The 15,104-nt window shown below is 40.3% G+C and overlaps 1 protein-coding gene across 2 annotated transcripts in view; it reads left to right on the top strand.

Moving 5' to 3' along the window:
• gal3st4 (galactose-3-O-sulfotransferase 4) overlaps nt 1–10,950 on the top strand; it is a 16,327-nt gene extending 5,377 nt beyond the window's left edge. The window contains exons 2-3 of one of the 2 annotated variants that reach the window (XM_010766537.1): nt 7,046–7,343; nt 8,042–10,950. In XM_010766537.1, coding sequence (XP_010764839.1) covers nt 7,046–7,343; nt 8,042–9,106 — 1,363 coding nt within the window. In that variant the 3' untranslated portion in view covers nt 9,107–10,950. Of the gene's footprint in view, nt 1–7,042; nt 7,344–8,041 lie in introns of both variants that reach the window. The other variant, XM_010766536.1, reaches the window with a different exon arrangement.
• The last annotated feature ends 4,154 nt before the right edge of the window (nt 10,951–15,104 follow it).

The raw sequence follows: 15,104 nt of genomic DNA, 5'->3' as shown, positions 1-15,104 counted from the left end.
TGTGAACAGGCACAAACGAGAAGAGAGGCGTGTCACTTCGCAAGGGCGTAACTGCGGTGAAGGCGAAGGGGGTTTGAAGTTTTACTCAAGGGTATGCTCAAGGGTTACTCATTTCGGAATCTATTGAGATTTGCTGCTTGTAATTAGTATAAAAGTACATTTGTTATAACATAAATAAGGTCAATTACTTAAACACCTACTTTGCGGATTCCCTCCGACCATTTGTAACGTTCTCCTAAATAAGGAATGATTATAAGTATTTGAATAGTACAACAAATCGGACTCCTTTCCATTTGGTATAGTTTCTTATGTAAATACATTGATGTAATAGAGTAATCGACAATCGAAAATATTTGTTGTATTTTATAAGCATTTACTGCTCAGCAACTATGGTCTGGGACGACAGACACTCAGTTGACAGAAAGAGTACGAACTCGGTGTCGGTGTGCGACTTAAAGAGAGACTTAGTGTATTAGCTAAAATAAGTCAAAAATAAGAGTAAATAAATAACAACTAGTAAATTGAATCTGTACAAGGCTGGAGATCATGAATATAATATCACTCAAGACTACGAGAAAATAAGAGTAGCCATTGGCGCCGGGCACCATGTCCTCTCATTATACCAACAATAATAAATATGTAGGTACACATAATACCGCAACCAAGTTGCCAAGTTCGGCTAGACTAGCGAAGGACTTCGTCAGTGCACCATAGTGTCCGTGCTCCCGAAGCAAAAGTAGCTACTGCAGTGCCGGGTTTTGCATGTTCGGAGCTATGTACGAAGTCGTTTTTCGAAGCCCATAATGAGCTGTGTGCGAGGCTTCGGAGCCACGTTATGCATGTAGTGGTCAAAACATGGTGACGTATCACTCCCAATAAAAAAAAAATCATACATATATGGAACATACATTTGCCGAGGGAAAAAAACCAGGAGGAAAACAAACAAGTAATCAATCGCGCGGGAAAACCGGGAAACAAACAGTCCGCGCATAGGAGGTAAAACATGAACGATAATTTATTTTTTTTTTTTGGTAATATGGTTAAGGTTTGACCACACACAACGTAAAGGAGTAGGGATCACCCCTGCATTGTGTATGTATGTTTCTATTTACGTAAGTTTTATGTTTTCTTATAGGATCTTTTACACGGGCTTATAAGTAGTCTAGATGTATCAGATTAAGGGATTTACCAAAACAATAACTCGTTGTTTGTCACTTTTCCCTGTATAAATTACTACGCGTGTTGTTTTCCCTATTGTAGACAACTCAAACAATCGATGTTTTGTAAAACTTTGATCATTATTCCAGAGGTAGCTAGCTGAAAATATTTTGAGTTGACTTTACAAGCCGTTAAATTCAGTCTTTGGCCGATTGAGAAATTAGAACTTTTGTGAGATTGTCAAACTACAATTACCACAAAGGTGTTTTCTTTTCAAACCCATACTTAATCATAAATTTATACTGTAAAGTGGAATAGATACACTTCGTCCGTAGTCGAGGGATGTAATTGTATGGAAGGTGTGAGTACGGATAAAGGGTGACTGACTTAAACGTAGTTGTTTATAGGCCGAAAAGACGTAGTAAAAGGGATCAGCGAAGTCGTATAGAGCGTGAACTTTATTTCCCCCAAACGGGAGTTCAACGTACGGTCGGGAGTTTTACACAAGACTTCGGTACGTCAGATTAATATGGTTAATCGGCGGTATAGTGCGCCTTTCCAGACTCATTTTCCTCAGTGATTTGTAATCGGACATAGAAATCAGACACCGAAAGCCTCAGACCGAGGAAGCTACTCACACAGTCACTCAGTCACAACTGATGTACTCAACGTACAACTCGTTCATGTCAAACTCAAGGGTGACATAACCATACACGCGATACATGCATACCGAAGAAAACCATACTGTAAAATTCCAGTATACACATACGTCCAGTATATTTACGTATAAGAAGTCCCGAACACTCATGCAGACAACACCACACATAACACACACGTACAAGTACAGCGTATGGTAAACTAGGTGTGAAAAGAGTAAGTTTAACTAAGTCTCCAGAGTATGTCTACACATGCAGGGTTCCCCAAAAGTTGCAGACGAGGTTAGGGGACGATGGTACGCCGCGACACCAGAAAACGTGTTACATTTGGTTTTTTGTCAAGTAGACTTTAATTAAGAGGGAGACAGGAAGCTCTAATTGGGTGTCAATTGGTTAAGAGTGACTATCTCAACCAAAGTGTATATAGAGGGGAGTACAATTTAAGAAAATTTGACGACACAAGAGGTGTCCTAATAAGAACATGACCTATAGGACGGGACCGAATAATTTTTGTTCGGACGGTGTTGACAGGGGGAGAGTGTGTCTCGCTACTACTCTCGTAATTAGAACTAAGGTTGAAAGAAAGACTGTAGTAAAACATAATACAGCAGACCTCACTAAGTTTATATATTTTATGTGACCACTGGATGTAGATCTCAACCGAGGACTAAGAGGTAACGGATAGAAATGTAAGGAAACAGACAAAAATTCCTGCCTAGAAGGCCTTTAGATCTTGAGTGGCATAACTTATAGAAAAACTTATGATAAGTACTTCAAATGAAATAATAAGTAATAATTCGTAAGTACTCCTCATTTCTTGTAGGTTTGTATGTCACTGTGTATTAGCCAACGTGTATGTTATACAATCACTAGAAAGACAAACTAGAAAAGTTACTGAGTTTCGAGTCTTTAGCACGTTGTGTTTACGTATGTAATTTATAGAATCTTCCTAATAAATAATTGTTTCTGACAAAACGGTTACAAAGGTGTCATAAGAATTTTTTGAGTTCTGTGGCCGTATATCATCTTTTTATATTCAAATAAAATCTTACTACGACAATATTTTTCTAGAATTTACGTCCCTAGTAAAATTGTCTCTTTCCTGTAAAAATAAAAAAAAACTAGAAATGATTGTTTGTATCTGTGAGGTTTTGTATATAATCCCTAGATTGACGAATCTGTGTGACGTGGAAATTTCGAAGGTCTCTGAATTTGGACTTGTCTAGAAACCGTTTTACAATGTGTCGTACCTTTACTTAGAGGACGTTACAGACAGATAAGTTAAAGTACACAGGGGAATCTACACATGTGTTGACACACGGTGTCTCGCAGTAGAAACACTTTGAATAAGTAATAGACTAAGTTGTACGTTCACTTTAAGAAGAAATTATTCTCCCGGTGACCACAGGGGTCCCAGTGTAACGAGAGGTCCGTGACATTTAACAAAAAAATCAAAATTCCATTTAGGTAAAAGATTTATAATAAAATCTGGTTACGACATGTTGTTGAACTTTATTTACCTACCTATTTACGTCACGGTGTTAACCAGGAGAATTAGTAGAGTAATAAACGATTATGAGACAATAGGACCGTCAAAGACAGTTATTATAGTGGTAATTCTTGTACCTCTTTTTCACCTCTCGACTGGGTAAAGGTTAGGTATTTATTCCAAAATCAAACATCTCGACGTCTAAGACGGTGTTTGACTTTATAAGTCATGGTTGAAAAAGGATATCAGTTGGGAGGAAAATAACAGAATACCACTCGAAACAATTTTAGGTTTACCCTGCCGATACGTCCAAAAAGACGACGACAGTAAATAAAACTGGTGCAAAGTGTAATGTGACTCTCTTTCTTGAATCTTAGAGGAAAGTGAGAGCGACTTTATTGAATAAAAAGCGAGAGGTAAAGTAGACAGACAGAAGAAGAAGACGATTGTCGGAAGAGAGACGAAGAAGGGTAAAATCACCCTTACGACCTATGTCGGTAAGGTTGATAGACAATACGATGGTAGCTTTAAGAAATAATAGAAGCGGCCCAATAAAACGTAGAGAAGAAGAGGGTGTAAGGTGTAGCGTCTTGGAGGCAAGTTTGTGAGTGTTGCAAGTCGAGCCAGCCCTTAGCTACCGATAATGACATTGTGTTGAAAATTAGACTAAGCATAAAATCTCTATAGTTTGTAATAAGTCTGGAACCATTTCTCGAGAAGAAGTCTAAAACGTCAACGCACCTAGTCTAAATTAAAACGGAAGTATAAAAGAAAATTTGGGTACGTATTAAGGGTCTTGGATGTAAAGGACTCTGTATTAGAAAGTACTGTTTGGCATACCTTTGGTAGACTAGAGCAGCGAATTTTTTTTATTTTTATTAATTCGTTTTTACGGAGAACCCGTACTTCACTGTGTTTGAAATTGTACAGAGGTAATTTGGGAACATGCAGTCGGAGTAGAAAGGGGTGGTGTCCTGGCAAATCAATTAAGACGGGTTTTTCTAGTGTAATAATTGAGGCTTAGTCATGTCTTTTCATGTGAAGTCTACGAGTTCAGGAACTGTCACGAAGGCGAAACTTTAAAGGTGGCTATAGACAATGCCAAGAAAGTTGTTTTGGAAGTGTACATTCCCAATATAGAAGAGTAAGTCTTTGTGCGTTTACGAGAGGAGAGTGACCTAATGACGTGTAGTCGGTACCTTTGGAAAGACTAGAGACCTGTGCAGCAATCGAGTTTATATTTGTGGACACAGTACCTGTGCTACTAACAGTATTGGAGGTTGATGTACGAGTCTCGTCCTTCTAAAGTCAATTACCAATTACCAGGCGGGAGTTTGTCGAGAAGCAGTTAATACCACAGTAGTATACGGCAAAGGTGCCTTGCGTAGGCGGCGGTATTTTAGTTCTACAGCGACATTGAGGTACTGTGCCAGGCTAGCAGGGAGTTCTTGAAGCGATAATATAGTCCCCAGGTACGGAGGTTGCGAAATGCGGTTTGCTCTAGAGTGAGTATCCAGACAACGGTAACTTGCGTTAGGGAGCGGTATTTGTGTGGCTACAGCAACAATCGAGGTTACCTGTGCCAGGCCACAGGTGTAAGAAGTGGACATATTAGGGAGAGGATACGAGAGTGCGAGATGCAGATTTAGACTGTAGAGTGGGTATACGGAAAAGGTACCTTGGTAGTAGGGAGCGGATTTGTGCTACAACAGCATTGCCGGATACTTTTCAAGTTATGCGTGGTCTGAAGTAGATTAACAATTGCCAGGTCGGGAGTTTGTCGATATGCAGTTAATACCCCACAGTAGTATACGGCAAAGGTACCTACGTAGGAGCGGTATTTATGCTGACTAGCGTTAGTGATGAGAGTAGCGTACTATAAAGTGTGTTTTGTGCTACATTGACGAGGATTTTTCGGAGTGTTATGTCACATCACGGCAACAAAAATAGAACTGTTTCTACGGGTTCGGGAATCTACTTACTGTAAGATGCCCAGGAGAACATCTTAAAGCTTACGTGAGAAACAACAATGACCGATATAGATGTGGAGTTCGTTACAGTGAACATAAATGATCGTGGTGAAGATGATGATTAAATTAGGATTAAAAATCGGTAGTGAGAGCTGCTGAATTTCCTCCCGTCGGATGTGATATAAAAACAAATTGATTATTTTTGTAAACTCAAGTGGATGAAATTTATTAGTGCTTTCATGTCAATTCGCCGAACATATGATACATTAAATGATCGTGAGGATGATGATTTAAAAATTGTTTGTTTGAGCCGGTCTGCATTTCCTGATCAGAAAACAAACCGATGCTTTTTGTAGTTGTAGTACACCAACATGGATTAAACGTGTGTTTTTTTTTACCACAATGTTGGGGAAATTAATGGATAAAATGCACGGATTATTATTATTATTATTCCCACTCCGATCGGGACACTAGGTCCACCGTTTCCCCGCAGCGAGGCTCCCCCCGTTGACAGTTTACGTGGGCTGGGCTGGGTGCAGTGGCGGACTGGCCATCGGGGGCCGGTACCGAAGTGGGCCGGTCGGATAAGTCACTAGCACATCCCCCACTCCCCCCGTTGACAATTTACTAGTTGTACCGAAGTGGTCCGGTCGAGAGTCCCGGGCTGATTTTTAGTCCCAGTCCACCACTGGCTACATGACCGTATGATCGCCCATATTGACGCACCTAATTCCTAAACTTCTAACAGATACAAAATAAACCGATCCTTCAGCCTCATATGAGCTCTCAGACACGTTCAAAATTAAACTGTCATCGCTGTCTGAGCTTGCTGCTGTGTGCGCCATCGTGCGTTTACATGCAGATGCTGGGATCCTGAACGGTGCAGCTGGAGCGCTGTGCCCGCATTGACGTCACCCATAATTTGGCGGGACTTGAAGAATCCCCGAGAAGATCCAGGAAATGGTCAACATTGAAGGGCAGATTAATGGTTATCAAAGTACAAATATCCAAAATCAGTTCAGTAACGGTTTTCAAGGGGACAATATTTACTCAAATTGATGGGTTTGGATGATGGGGGGAAATCGTGTCACAGGCTCTTTAAAGGGGCCCTATTCTGTTCATATTAGTATTTAGTTCCTCTACTGGGACATGTCTCCATGCTTTAATGTTCAAAAAGCTCTTTATTGTTCTCATACTGCCTGTGCTGCAGCACCTCTTTCACCCTTTGTCTGAAACCATAGCCCAGTCTGCTCTGATTGGTTAGCTGGCCGGCTCTGGTCCACCGCTAAGAGGTGTCCCACCCCTTAACCTATCACATACAATGTGCTTGCCAATCGAAGCGTGAGTGTTACATAGGGATGTCACTATGTTACATAATTAAAGAAAGGAGTCAAATGGAGGCGTTTTAGGCAGGGAGGGGGGGGGGGGGGGCTGTGTAGGAGTCAATTTAACGTGAAAGTGGAAGTAAAAGGTACGCTTACTCCTAGAAAAAGTGAAGTTACAGGGATATCAGTTAAGGCAATAAAAATAACTTCACTTTCACCTGAGAGCTCATTCTTGCGCCAGTCCAATAATACAACAGGACAATTAGAAGGGCTACAGAAAGTCAAGCATGAAAGTCTGAGCCTTGGGGCCCCCTTTATGCTTGAGCCCCTGTTAGCTCATGCAACAAATAGGGGTGGAGTCATTTTATCCTTTGCAATGTTTGTAGGATTTTAAACACGAAGTTGACATTTAATCTAAAGTTAGATTTCTCCCTCCTCCTCCAGCAGTGTGCATCCAGCTGGCCACTCCATCTTCCTGTCCTCTGATGCTCAGGGCCCCTCTCTGGGCTTCTGTCAGCCCCACACCCACATCATGTTCCTGAAGACCCACAAGACGGCCAGCAGCACGGTGCTCAACATGCTGTACCGCTTCGGGGACGAGCGCAACCTCCGCTTCGCCCTCCCACTGGGATACCAGTTCGGATACCCACTGCCTTTCAATGCTCATAGGGTCAAAGGTTACCGAGGCCCCAGAGCCATGGAGTTCCACATCCTGGGCCATCACATGAGATTTAATAAGCCTGAGGTGAGTCATTCATAAGAGCAGAGGGGGAAGTGAAATGACAAAGGGGATGATTATTATGGAATGTTCTGTAGTGGTTTGAATACATTGTTAGGAAAACTTAATAATCACTTTTTTTCACCCTTTGCTTATAACTAAACCATCAAACACACAAAAAGAGATTAAAAAATGAATTAAAAACATATTTTGTTTGAAATCAATGTGTATACATTTAAATTAAAAAAAATGTAAGAAGAAGAAGGAAACAATTGCAAAGTTTAAAAAAAAAACAATAAACAACAACACAAAGAATATATTTTAAGTATAAAAGAAAACAATAGCATAATAGTAGATGCCCTGATTGTACATTAGAATATCATTTTTCAAACCAGTTATCCTTTATTATTATGAATGATGCAATCCTACTCATGTTAGCTAGCAACCTAATAGCAAGAAATAAAGCTTGTTCTGATAAATGTGTTAGTTAAAATTAATAATACATCCATTACTTTATTTTATGCCCACGCCGATTAGCTAACATGCAGGAGATAATAGTTTTTCCCTGTTACTTTTTATATCTGTATAGATCTTTAAACAAGAAAGTGATGACAACTACACAAACACTCTCAGGACAAGCGAAAAAATAAATGTATCTTCTGTTGTAGCTTAAATTTAGTAAACTAATTGTACATATTTTAACACAAAATTCTCCTCTTCCTCAGGTGGAGAAGGTGATGCCTGCAGACACGTTCTACTTCTCCATCATCCGGGACCCGGCCGGTATGGCTGAGTCCTCCTTTGCCTACTACAAAGAGGTTGCACCTGCCTTTCGGAAAGCCAAGAGCTTGGGCGACTTTGCTGACAACCCCTACAGATATTACGACTCTCGGGTCCGCAACAACTACGCCCGAAATCTGCTGATGTTTGACTTCGGCATGGACAACAATGCTAACTTCTCATTGGCTGTGGCTCAGAAGGCAGAGACCATGATCCGCCAGACCTTCAATCTGATTCTAGTGTCGGAGTACTTTGACCAGTCCATGATCCTGCTGCGGCACGCCCTCTGCTGGCCACTGGAAACCGTTGTCTCTTTCAGCCTCAACGCTCGGCAGCAGAAGCCCAGCGACGTGGGGGGGCTGAGCGGGAGCTTCGTGAGCAAAGCAGCGGCAGCTGCAGGTATTGGGTTCAGAGGGGTACGCCCCCAAGCCAAGATACTGACCAATGTGACGGAGGCACAGCGGGAGAAGCTGCGGCAGTGGAACGCCTTCGACTTGTACTTATATAAAACCTTCAACCGGACCTTCTGGGAGGATATCAAAAGTTTCGGTTACGCCCAGATGGAGCAGGAAGTATCTCTTCTCAGGATGCTCCGGAAAGAAATGGCCCAGGTTTGTCTGAGGGACGGCGGGAAGCCTGTGGAGGCGCGCCGGATCCGAGACAAGAACATACGGCCGTTCCAGTTGGGATTGTTGGAGATTCTGGGATACGAGCTTCAGCCGGGCCTGGACAACGCCACCAGGACGGCCTGTCTGAGGATGATCAGACCCGAGCTGCAGTACAAGGACGTGCTGGATGCTAAACAGTTCCCCCGTGTGGCCCAGTCAGGGCAGCAGAACCCGGCTCTGCTGGCAGCCGGAGCCTCTCTGGTAAGACAAGACTCACCCAGGACAGGAGAGAGGCTGGCGGAGGGGAATGCTGGGGGGAGGACAGCAGAGTTGAGGGACTGGGACGGAAGCCGCTTAATGAGGAGGAACCAGACTTTAATACAAAAAGTAAGATTGACATGAGGTTTCAGGTGAGTCTCGTTCCGCAATACGGTACCTTTGGTCACTGAAAAAATGTACTGAAAGCTGAGCCGAGTGTGGTTTACACACGAGAAAACTAAAAGGAGGAGCTGTTTCAGCTTCCACTTTTTGGTTGTTTGCTTCGTTACTTAAAACCATTCTTTGCTTTTAGTCGGTGTAATCCTCGTGGCCCTTGACCTCTGAGAGCCTGGGATGCCCATGGCTGCAGTTACAAGTGGTAGAATGAACTTTGTTTTTATATAAGCAGACTCAAAGAAACTGTTGGCAGGGACTCTCTGCTTTGCTGACACACAGAAGCCTGTTTTAGTCCTCACTCCTTGTTCATATTTATACTTCTAAGAGGTACGATTTATTTTTTACTTTGTCCTTGGTGCACATGCTTGAAACTTCTCAATGTAAAGGTACAATAAGCCCCAGTATTTGCCTCTCATGCAGTGCCATAACACTGAGTCACTGAGCCTAGCACCTCCCCAAAAGATATATATTTTTAAGTTATTTAATATTTGAATACAAAATAAAGAATTTACTTGGAATATGGGTTGAAAAAAAAAATCTCGCTGAGGATGGAATGTTTTGTATTCAGTTGGTTTGAAGAGTCTTTCAATTCTAACAGTTTTTGAAGAAAAGCTGGGAATGTATTGCATTAGAAAAACACATGCTAAGCTCTGTGTCCCTAAAGCAATGGTAATACAAAAGAGGCTTACATTGGGGTATGTATACAACACATCTGTTTTTTATTTGAGGGTATGGTTTGTAAAGTCAGTCTTTGCTGGTACTGGTAATGGACACAAATAATGATGATTTATAACTTACTATTTCTCTCTTTGAAACAGTTTGTTCAGCTTCAGAGTCAGTATGGAGCCCTGTCTAGAACCACTAACTTGAACTGCTTCTTAAATATATTTTAATAATACAAGAGGGGAAAACGATCCGGTGCTTGATACTACCGCAAGCAGGCGGGTGGTTATTATCAGCGTTTGGGCACATTCCTTCGTTCCACTATCCTCTAAAGTATCCATCTGTCTCATATATGCAGAGACCATGAAGACCCATTTCCTTGTCATAATGTTTTACAAATGAATTGAATATCAGTGCAGGGGTAAACACATCCAAAAGCAGCTGCATGTTAAAGATTATTCATTATATTGCACAAGAGTGATCTCAACTCCCCCAGTATTCCTTCCAGATAAACTTTGAACGAGTTAGCAGGTATTTTGGGACTTTTCTATATTGTTTTGTCAGATGGAACACAGCAGACAACATAAAGCAGGAGCGTCTTGCTGCAAAGCTCCTGGCTCAACCCACCTTTTGGACCCATCTCCAACGCCATTAATCTGGCTACTTGTTAATACAAATGTTTTACATCAATTACATGTCACTGTTTTAAAGACCATTTCACAGTAAATGCTAATATTATTAATGTTGACTAGCAATACAATTCTATTAAAGCAGTCTTTTGTTATATCATGGGTATCCTTACTAAATAAATTAGCCTGCTAAGCCAATATTGTATTCATTTTATCCCTTGCCACAAAACAGCAACACAAGGTAAACAATACGAAGGTTATATTTCGATTTAATTCTAACTTCTAATGTTAAGGTACAAGAAGCAAATAACATGTGATATCCTTATGCGTTTGCTAACAATAGCTAATGTTAGCTAGCTATACTTATTTGTTAGGGAAATGCAAATGCTTAATAATCATTGTAGCTAACATTAGCCTTTGATTGATAACTCATAAGGCTAGTACGAGTTTGGCTGCTTAAAGGTGGGGTAGGTAATTTTGGAGAAACCAGCTCGAATGCGCTAGAATTTGAAAATACACAACCGGAAAAAATCTGCCACTTCCTTACAGAGCCCCTCCTCCAACACACACGAACCATAGACTGTATATATAAATGGAATTCCATGGAATATAACAAAAAGTGTATCTCAAGCCGGTTTCTCAAACTTACCATAGCCCACCTTTAAAGGTGGGGTATGTAATTTATTTCAGAAACACTTTTTGTTATATTCCATGGAATTCTCTTAACATCCCGATAGCAATGAATATATTAAATGCTTTGACAATAAATACATTAAAAAACGTCATCAGTGGAAGCCATAGCGCTGTAAAAAGCTCGACCAATCAATTATTTTAGCCGGCCCGGCTAAAATAACTGGATGGCCTAACTGCCTGTCAGCCTTCCATCTGTGCACAAACTTATCTTGTGCCCTCATTGGTCATGTGCGAGTTTGTGTGTGTTGGAGGAGGGGCTCTGTAAGGAAGTGGCAGATTTGTTCCGGTTGTGTATTTTCAAAATTCTAGTGCACTCGAGCTGGTTTCTCCAAAATGATCTACCCCACCTTTAAGGTTACGCTACCTAACTAGAAGTTACAGATATTTAAAATGTTAACTTTGTATTATTTATTTAAACTAGTGTAAACAATTTGCAGATGACACACACTGTTAGCTTGACACAGTAAAAGGTCTCAGGTGGAGGAGCTGGGCCTGAGCGTGGAGCTCTACAGCTAGACTCTTCTCACATAATATCACTATCTCAGGCATGAGTTACAGTTTGTCCCTATGTTCCTCCAAATAAACACCAGTCCTGCTTTATTTGGCTCTGAGTAAGGAGCTGGAACTCTTCATCGTCTTTGGAATGCAGCATGTTTACATTAACACTTTGTCAGACATGCAGCTTGTCACATGTTCAGTCACAGCCTAGTCCGGCATGGTACTTGCAGATATTTTGTCATTAACATGCTGCTGCATGAAGGATCAAATTGTACTACATGTACTATGTAACACAAACAACCTATCTCTGTCAGGGACAAATCACAGCAGACAGGTTCTCACTTGATGGTCTTATACATACCTACAGTATGATAACGGAGGAATAAAGCTCTGAAATGTGCATGTGTGAGCTCGCTGACATCGCCTGACTGGTTTTTGTAGACGGCTTTGTCAAGAGCTTCATTGTTAATCAGAAGCTGTTGAGAAAACAGTGACCCACATGGTTGCACTAAGTGACATGGTCCATGAACTTAGTTACTGTAGTTCATTATGAGAAAACTGCATATTGAATCTGGCAAGGAGTGTTCTGTGTTTACACTGCTGAAGGGAGTGGGCAGATCAGGAGAATAGATAGCGTTAACTTTGAATCAAGAGCAAATAGGGAGGTTTCTTACTGAAATATGTGCAAATAAAAAAACAGGGGGGAATTGGTCTTTGATAGAATCCTGTTTAGTTTACAGATTTTATTTAGATCATCACAAAGGACACTGGTCAGCCATTCTGCAGTACCTTTATTTATAACCTGGTTGTCTCGTGCTTTGGGGGGAAAGTAGAGCACAGACAGGAACACATTATAACGCACTTCATATTTGAGTTAAAATCCTGTCTGAGCACCTGCTAGCTGCTGTGGTCTGTGTCATAGCACTTCAAAGTGAGAACTCTGTCTGCTGTGGTTTCCTCTTTCTGCTGTCTGGCAATGCTACACAACACTCTTTCCTGTGAAGATAATAAACAACAACACATTGAAGCACCATGGTCTAATATTTTTGTTTTAAAGCCATGCAGTCAAGCCATTTGAGAATGATATTGAGAGATGAATATTTTTGCATGTATGAGGGTCTAATAAGGTCCAGGTGAATGAGGTCTGGTGTTGCGAAGGTGCAAATATGAGCCATGTTGTTTTTGATTTCACTTTAGCTGTTTTCAACATCACAATATTCAGTATTATTTATTCACATGTTGGCACTTTTCATAGTGAATACTAGTGTTGACGCTTATCTTGGTACAGATGATGCAGCTGAAATTACATTTGAGTGCTGATATCTGAAAATAATGCACACCCTTTGACCAATCAGAACTGAGTATTCTCCATGGCCATAGTATAAATGTAGTATTGTACAGATCATGTGTAAGAATCTACATGTGAAGGAATATATTTACAAAGCCCAAAGTGGAAATAGGGTAAAAAAATAGATAGGTGAAAAAAGGATAAAAACTTTTGCGTTCTCCTGAAAATCGACAACAAATATTCGTATTTCCAAGCTACAACTAGCTGTCATAGGGATAATAAATGATAAAAATAGTTAGAAATGCACATGTTTAACAGAAGAACGCAATGTTTTCATCTTTTTTTTTTCTCTACCCATCTATTTGTGTGTATGTAGGAGCTCTGATTTTGGGTCTCTTTAAAATGTCCAACATTGAACATTTGACTGATTGATGCTAACAAAAGTCTTTCCACAGCACAGTAGTGTGTATTCTCCATCCCGTGCACTGTGAATAGTGTCACCTTACAGCAGTCGTCCTTCTACGGGGATTGGGTGCACTGCATTGTGCTTCCTCCAGTGAAACGGAGATTGTTAATCAGCTTACAGTCTTAAGTTAAGATACTGAGTCAAAGGGATGAGAAAGTATTAACTTAGATTTAAAAGGGACATACCTGTGTTTATTTATGTTCCCTCCTTTCACGCAAACATTGACTTATAAGTATTTCACTATAATCTGAAACTGTAACTTCAGTTACATAACCCACTGTGTATCACAGTGCTACACGGCTATGTCCTGCAACCCTCAAATATTATTATTCTTGTTTATTTTAAACTCAAACATGAATATTTTTAACATCCAATCTTTTTAATGTGAAAGAACACCATTTTCTTTAGTGCAACCACCAGGACACACTCTATATGTTCGGCTCGTCAAGATGTCGGTCTAACGTTAATTTGCAGCATAATTTAATTGTGATGATACAAACAGGCCTCATGTGCTTGTATTACAATGAAGAACTGTACTAGTAGATGCTCGCTGTTCTGGGTCACCACTGTTTAATGAACACTAATGCACAAACAGATTTGTTTCATGCCTTAGGATGCAGTTATGATATTATTGACCCCGGCTTTTAAACAATGTCCTTCTGTATTTGCTTTTATTTCATTTGTACAGACAGTATTTATCGGTTGGTTAGGGACGACGACGAGGGGAAGGGTGTTTTTGTCACAGTATGATGGGATTTATTATTGATGTTATGAGAAAACATACATTCAGCTCATCTTCAATGTTCAGTCAGTGTTGAAACACTGATGACAAATTGCCACCATTAATTATGGCAGGGTCATAATTCAGTGTTACTAAGAAAACTTTGATTGTACGGTTATATCAAGCTGTTGTCTTTCAAAACGTCCACATTTAGACATTTTGTTAATTGTAATTAAATACAAAATAAGTCAAGTCTAATACCTGAGAAAAGGATAAATAATAACACTTAGCATTACTGTGATTATTTCAGATGGGAATTTATCTCAAGACGACCAGAATATTAAGTGTTGATCATAATGCTTACAAATGAGAGCACAGCCACTAAATTATCCGGTCCTTGAGTGTTAATTACGAGGTAGAGATGTAATACTTTATCTTTTAATTTAGAGATAATGAACCTGTAATGCAATTCAAATGACAACTGTGCTTAATTTCCATGCCTGTCTTCCCACATGCAGCATTGTTTTTATTCTTCCAGTGGAAATCTGACTAAGATGGCTTTACTATAATGGTACTGTGACTTATTTTCTCGCTATTTACTAAGTTTTCATGCGTGAGCATGTTGTATGTTACATAGTGTGTCAGAATAAAAGGTACATCTTTTGTCAAACCTCTTCAAATCTCAGCTATGGTACAGTGTGATGTATCACCTCATTTGAACAGCTTCCATCTCTACTTTTCACAACACTGGGTTATTACTGACAAGAAATCATAAATTGACCTGATCATCTCTCTAGGTGTTACAGATTGCACTGGACTGGAAATGCAAGTTCAGAAAGCAACGGCGTACTTTGGCTTGGATCTTACTTGAAAATGTTATTTTTGGGGTGAAACTTGTAGTATGTGTGCATCCATTGAGGTTTTTTTCTTGTACTGAATAAAAACGACATTTCTTTAACTCAACTTCCTCGTCTCCTTTCTTATACTTTACATTTCTTCTCCTACTA

The sequence above is a fragment of the Notothenia coriiceps genome, unplaced genomic scaffold (genome assembly GCF_000735185.1).
Source record: "Notothenia coriiceps isolate Sejong01 unplaced genomic scaffold, NC01 NC01_scaffold00003345, whole genome shotgun sequence".
Taxonomy (NCBI): Eukaryota; Metazoa; Chordata; class Actinopteri; order Perciformes; family Nototheniidae; genus Notothenia; species Notothenia coriiceps.
This window is presented reverse-complemented; position numbering and strand designations above follow the sequence as displayed.